Below are 5,911 nucleotides of genomic sequence, written 5' to 3'. Positions count from 1 at the left end.
TCAGTGAGAATCTAACTTTTAAATATTTGGACTATTTTTTCTTTTATGTTGCAACATTAACTTTATATTGGGGTTAAAATTTATTATAAGTTGAGGTCATTAAAATTATTGCTGATGACATATAATAGATTTTTGAAAATTTATGGGGTCAACTGACCCCCTATCAAGGCCTTGCCTCCCCCACTGCTCATCATCATCATAGATGTCATAATAATACGTAGGTTTTACGTCATAGAGACGACATGTTCATGGCCAATAGTTTTTTTTATTTAGTCTCCTTTTAACCATAATTCTTAATCCTTTGTTTATCGGTCACATCACATCTAATGCTTTATCTTCATCTTGAAGAAATTTAATTGTCTTTTTATAAGCATGCTTAGATAAAAGATTATATAAAACAAAAACGAATCAATAAGATTCACACAAGTAGGACCCGCTTGTCTCCTTTGCGTAACACTAACCCCATAATTTACATAACACACTGATTTACTACTATTGACAAAACTAATCTTCTAACAACCATAGGTTATATGATAAATATGTACAGATAATAAAAAAATAAATGTTACCAAGATTTTACCTAACATCCTTCTACTACCTATTGGTCCAACATGAAGACCGACCACCAAATTCTTAACTAACTTTCCACATTTTATATACATTAATTAAATTTTCCCCCAAACCAAATCCATTACCGGTTCACTATCTGCTCCAGATACACCAATTCAACCGCGTGGGTTGTTGACAAACACGATTGAATTGGTCTACATGGACCGGTTAGTTTACCCGGTTAAAAATATGATTTGATCAAACCCAAATGGTATAGATTTCTCATCACTAGACTCCCAAGTGACACCAACACTGTCCCTCCTCCATAGCGTCCTTGGTGATCTTGCGCTTCTTGATGTTGTTCCTTCTCAACTGCCTCTCGGCAACTAATCGGGAACGGTTCTTTAACACTTAGATCATCGATACCAATCTTCTCCCTAATCGATTGGATTATCTCGGGATCTATTAGGTTGCCATTTGCATCAGTCACATAGAACACATTCCTCGCTACACCATCTTTAGTCGATATCTCGGCTCTAGCAATGTTTAATCCGTTCTCCCTCAATACTCGTGTTACTTCCGCTAACAATCCCGGTCTATCCGCCGTGCATAACTCCAATCTCACACCCTGCATAAGAGTTATAACTTGTAAGTAAGCTACTAAAACCAATCGGTTAACCAAATGAGAGTTGTTCATCATAGTTACATACCTTAACCGTTCTTCTTTCAATTGCGGCTTGTAAACATTGGATCAAACGTTGTCTCTCCGGTTCCGAACTAACCGGATGTCCATCACTATGTCTAACATAGAATTCCAAAAACGCGGTTTCTCCAACCGTTCGAATCGCGGCGTGGAACACAATGTAAGCCATATCCGTCAATGTGCAAACAACGTCAAACAAAAGCTTCAATCGATCTTTGCACTGCAAATTCACAACAGAGTAACCACGTTTCGGAAGATTTTGAACCGAAACAATCGGAGATTTCTCGATATCAAACTTCTTCTCATAGTCACGGTCCATAAACATCCTCTGGTGCAACCTTCTCTCCATATGAGTATTGCCACCATAAGAAACACATGTTCTCGTGTCGTTTTGGTAACCATCATCGGCTTTAAGTAGATTACGTAGTTGTCCTTCTACCCGTTGAACCCGGTCAGAATCTCCGTCGATCGGAGTCCCGGAGTTACCGTCTTTAACATAAATCATAGACGCAATTCTACCGTTATGCGTCCATGCCTTAGCCTCAACAACATCACATTCAAGATCGGCTAAAACCGCGAAAACCTCTGAGAGTAAACCGACTCTGTCTGTTCCGGTTAACTCTAAAGCGGTTAAACCGGTGTAACCTTCGGTTTTACAATAATGAGACGTCTCAATCGACTGTGAAAAATTTCAAAAGATATATAGTCTTTAATTTCCGATATCATTCACAAAATTAACTGTGTAATTAAAGGATTAATTAATTTACCTTTTCAATGTAACGGATTAGGTTCTCGTCGGTTAATTTGTTTCCGTTAAGATCGCTCACATGAAAAACTGAAATAAGCGAAAATCAAACAATTAATTATATTACTAAATTCCTTAATTAGTACTACTATAATTAGCGTAAGATTAGGGATAATTAATTAATTACCATCCATGTTCCATTTTCCATCAGAGGAAATGTAAGCTTTTTTGATCCAGAGATTCATATCAGTGAGAAGTTGTACAGATTCAAGCAATATCCCTGGGCTTCTTGCGCTATCAATCTTTAAAGAAAAAAACAAGAAAAAGTTGATAAAAATCATTTTCAAATTAAAAAGAAGAGAGAAAATACGAAGAAACAGAGGAAGGTTGCGTGAGGGTAAAAACCTTGACGACAGTTGAATTAGGGCAAACTCCATTGTCAATTACGACCCTGCAAGTGACCATATAGACAGTGACCCTTTTAAACTCACTCTTGTGTATATGAATCAAACAACCAAATAAATTTTTAAAAAAAAATCTATTGAAATTGTCAATTAAAATTGACTTGTGATTATTACTGTTTATTATACTATTAGATGACGGTAAAGCCAGGATATGACGATGCCTTCCATACAAATTGGAGATTTTCTTTTTTTAATTCCAGAAAATTCTTTGAAACCTTAATTGTTTCAGCAAACACCGCAAATCATAATTACAATTAATTCAAACTCGCGAAAATTAAATTAAATATAGAACGAACATAGATAAAGGAATTAGAAATTTCTTTGAAGAGAAATCATGTTTTGACGATTTTATAAAAAAAAAGAAAAAAAGAAAAAAAAAAGATGTTTTGACGATTACAAGGAAAAAAGAGTTGATGGTTGAGAACAAGATCTTGTGTTTTCTTCATAGAAGATGATAATCTTCCATATCAATTTTTTTGAAAAAGAGTAATAAGATTTTTTTAAATATATATATACCTGGGCATGTTCATCCGTACAACAAGCTTCTCATATTCATTAGAGCAATCAGATAACTCCATCTTTTTTATTCTTCTTCTTCTTGCTTCTTTGTTTCAAACAATATTCCTTAAAACTCAGAAAACACCCTTTTGATCTTTCTTCTTCTTTTTCTTCTTCAGATGTTCATAAAACCAGAACAATTCATGTGCTTCTACAGAGCTTCTCTCTTTCTCTCTCTCTATTTTCTCCAGAGGGGCAGAGTTACTTCCAATTCTGTCTATAGAAGAATTTAATAGGATAAGAAATAAATGGTAATATAATAAATATATATAAATAGTATTTTCTAATTAAAATATCAAGTAGGCGTTAGGGAAAAAAATAAATAAATAAACAGACGCTGACCTGTTCCTGCTTTGGAAAACTCTGGGCTCCTCCCATAGAAAGAAAAATCTAAACCATTAGAATTTTCAAAAAACAAATCTTTCTTCATAGACTTTCCGTTCTTGTCTCCTGGATTCTTACCTACCTTCCCCTTTTTTTTTAATTTTTCACAATAATTAGAAGAAGCAAAAAAAAAAAAAAAAATCAATTGAGTTTGGCCGTACAATACAACAAAGCAAAGGGAACAACACTTTGGTCGGGGATCCTACGTGGCATATCACATGTGAGAGTTGTAAGATTTTATGCGCGGTTTGTCAACGGTAAAGTAACGACGTTAAAAAAATTAACGGCGTTAGTATACGGGATTTGCGTAGTAACAAATAAACACAGCCGTTGATCACTCCGGTTCCCGCGGAATGTCGGTTGTCTTCCCGCCAAATTTTTCACGTTCACACTCAGATATTTTTAGGTTATAAAACATTTGATTTCACATGTAAGAATGTTCTTCCTCTTTTTTTCACCTTCACATGTTTGTTGTTTCGATAACAACATTTCAGTAGCATTACAATTATCAACTTCACTTGTGAAATAATTAAATATATGAAACCTATAGGGGAGACATAAAACATATTTTGAATTTTAAGCATAACTTTGTGATTTATTTAATATTTTTTAAAAAAATTTGGAATTGCGAAAACTAGAAGAGAAAATAAAAGTCTTCGGTTTTTAAAACGCGTTGAACAAATGAAGAAACTGCTGGAAAAAATCATGTGTTCAAGAAGAAACGACCTTTAAAAGTAGTTGAAGGCGCGTCGAAGAAGTTGGTCGTACGTGTACCATTCGACATGTGAGCGACTTTGGTCGGTGTAGCTCGTTTATTTATTTAATTTTACATAAGATACACAAACATATTTCATAAATATTCACCGTCAGTTCACATAAATGATACTAATTCGTAACCGTCGTTCTGTTATAACATTAAATTCTTGGCACTATTTCTATAATGATTTAGTAACGGCAATAAAGCAAAAACCTCTTAGAAATAAGTTTGAAAGTGTCATGTGAAAATATAGTGAAGGTTCGAGACTTATTTAAATGGAAAGACATGATTCGTGTCTTCTTGAGTGCTTGTAGCACCGATGTGTTTTCGTCTTTTTATGGAGCCACGCCTATTTTAATATTTTCTTATACATTATAATGCGTTTATCTATACTTGAATCCGGGATCGGACATGGATTTTAGCGTATGATTATTGTTGTCACAAGAAAATATGATATGTACGTGACGTATGCATAGCTTTAGGTTTAAAGTTTAACTATTGTATAAATGGATTATGGATGTACAATTAGAAGAATTAATACGGATACTTGTTATTGGATCCATTTGTTTGGAAGGTAATCGACTTTTTTTTTACTCGATGTGAAAAGTCACTTTTAACTTTAATTTTGATAGGATCAAAATTCCACAATCGTCGCAGTAAGTGGTGAAACCACGAAAGTGGGAACGCACTTAATATAGTTATGTGGATCTTGATATATATATTGTCAGATCTGAGCCGTTGATCTCTTAAAAATCTTAAAAATATCAGAGAACAGATAGAGAGGATTAGGATTTGGTCAAAGATAGAACATGTGGTCACTGCATGCAACAGTTCTCACTTCTCACTTGTCACTTGTCAGAATTACCGTATTAAAAAATAAAAATAATATGCTTCTGGGTTTCATTTTATAATTGGTAACAAGCTATTTGGTCTGGTAACAAGCTGTTAGCTGTTAGCTAGAGCGGTTAGCTGGAGTTGTTAGCTGTTAGGAAATAGTGCAAAGCTGTACAAAAGAATAAAACGCGAAAGCTGTACAAAAAAATAACGCAGAACAAATTTTAAAAATTTATTCTGATTAGAAACATCATAGCGGTACACATAATAAATAATATTAAGAATTTAGAAAGAAAGAAAAAATTATATAGAAATATACTTTAGTATATAATTACATATGAAAATTAAGATTATATAGAATGAACAATATTTTATTGTTAGAATAATAATATGAATTTACTAGTCCTATAATAAATAAAATTTTCTTTATTTTGAGCAATATAACATTCCAAAATAATTGTTTGAGAAAAAAACTATTATTTCTAATGAGATTTTTTCGTAGGCTGTATTATTTTCTTTTTCGGAAATCTTTATATGAACATTCGAGACTTTTTTTTTTTTGCATTATACATAGTTACAATTATATTTTATAAAGTTTAATTATGCGGTTAATAATACGGTTAACCATGCGGCTAATCGTACTGTTAAATAAAAGTTTTGATACGTTTCCGGTATATTAACGGTTACGGTTATTATATTTTTTTTAACCGTAACTAATTTAGTTTTACGGTGAATAGTTATGGTTTTTAACCGTTTTATACAGTTACGGTTGAAAACGGTCCAGTTACGATCCAAAATACGGTTATGGTTGGCTTTTGGTCTTGCTTACTAGGCATGACCAAAAGCTAACCGTAACCATATGTTGTACCGTAACCGGACCGTTTCTCAACCGTAACCGTATAAAACGGTTAAAAACC

At 33.3% G+C, this 5,911-nt stretch overlaps 1 protein-coding gene across 1 annotated transcript; it reads right to left on the bottom strand.

The window, feature by feature from the left end:
* Window positions 1–393: 393 nt before the first annotated feature.
* Window positions 394–3,468, bottom strand: LOC9303822 (ACT domain-containing protein ACR7). Its single transcript, XM_021017817.1, has 7 exons — window positions 3,362–3,468; window positions 2,978–3,236; window positions 2,403–2,448; window positions 2,185–2,299; window positions 2,020–2,087; window positions 1,260–1,931; window positions 394–1,177 (listed from the first exon to the last, which is right to left on the bottom strand). The coding sequence occupies exons 2-7, from the start codon at window positions 3,037–3,039 to the stop codon at window positions 791–793; spliced, it is 1,350 nt and encodes a 449-aa protein (XP_020873476.1). The 5' UTR covers window positions 3,040–3,236; window positions 3,362–3,468; the 3' UTR covers window positions 394–790.
* Between the last annotated feature and the right edge of the window lie 2,443 nt (window positions 3,469–5,911).

Source organism: Arabidopsis lyrata (genome assembly GCF_000004255.2).
Source record: "Arabidopsis lyrata subsp. lyrata unplaced genomic scaffold ARALYscaffold_7, whole genome shotgun sequence".
In the NCBI taxonomy this organism is placed as follows: Eukaryota; Viridiplantae; Streptophyta; class Magnoliopsida; order Brassicales; family Brassicaceae; genus Arabidopsis; species Arabidopsis lyrata.
This window is presented reverse-complemented; position numbering and strand designations above follow the sequence as displayed.

What these genes read in the sequence shown, in the direction of transcription:
- LOC9303822 (XM_021017817.1), bottom strand. Translation starts at nt 3,039, where the DNA reads ATGGAGTTATCTGATTGCTCTAATGAATATGAGAAGCTTGTTGTACGG. An exon ending in GTACGGATGAACATGCCCAG is followed by an intron (nt 2,449 to 2,977) that starts GTATATATATAT and finishes GGTCACTTGCAG; the next exon opens with GGTCGTAATTGACAATGGAG. An exon ending in TAATCCGTTACATTGAAAAG is followed by an intron (nt 1,932 to 2,019) that starts GTAAATTAATTA and finishes AATTTTTCACAG; the next exon opens with TCGATTGAGACGTCTCATTA.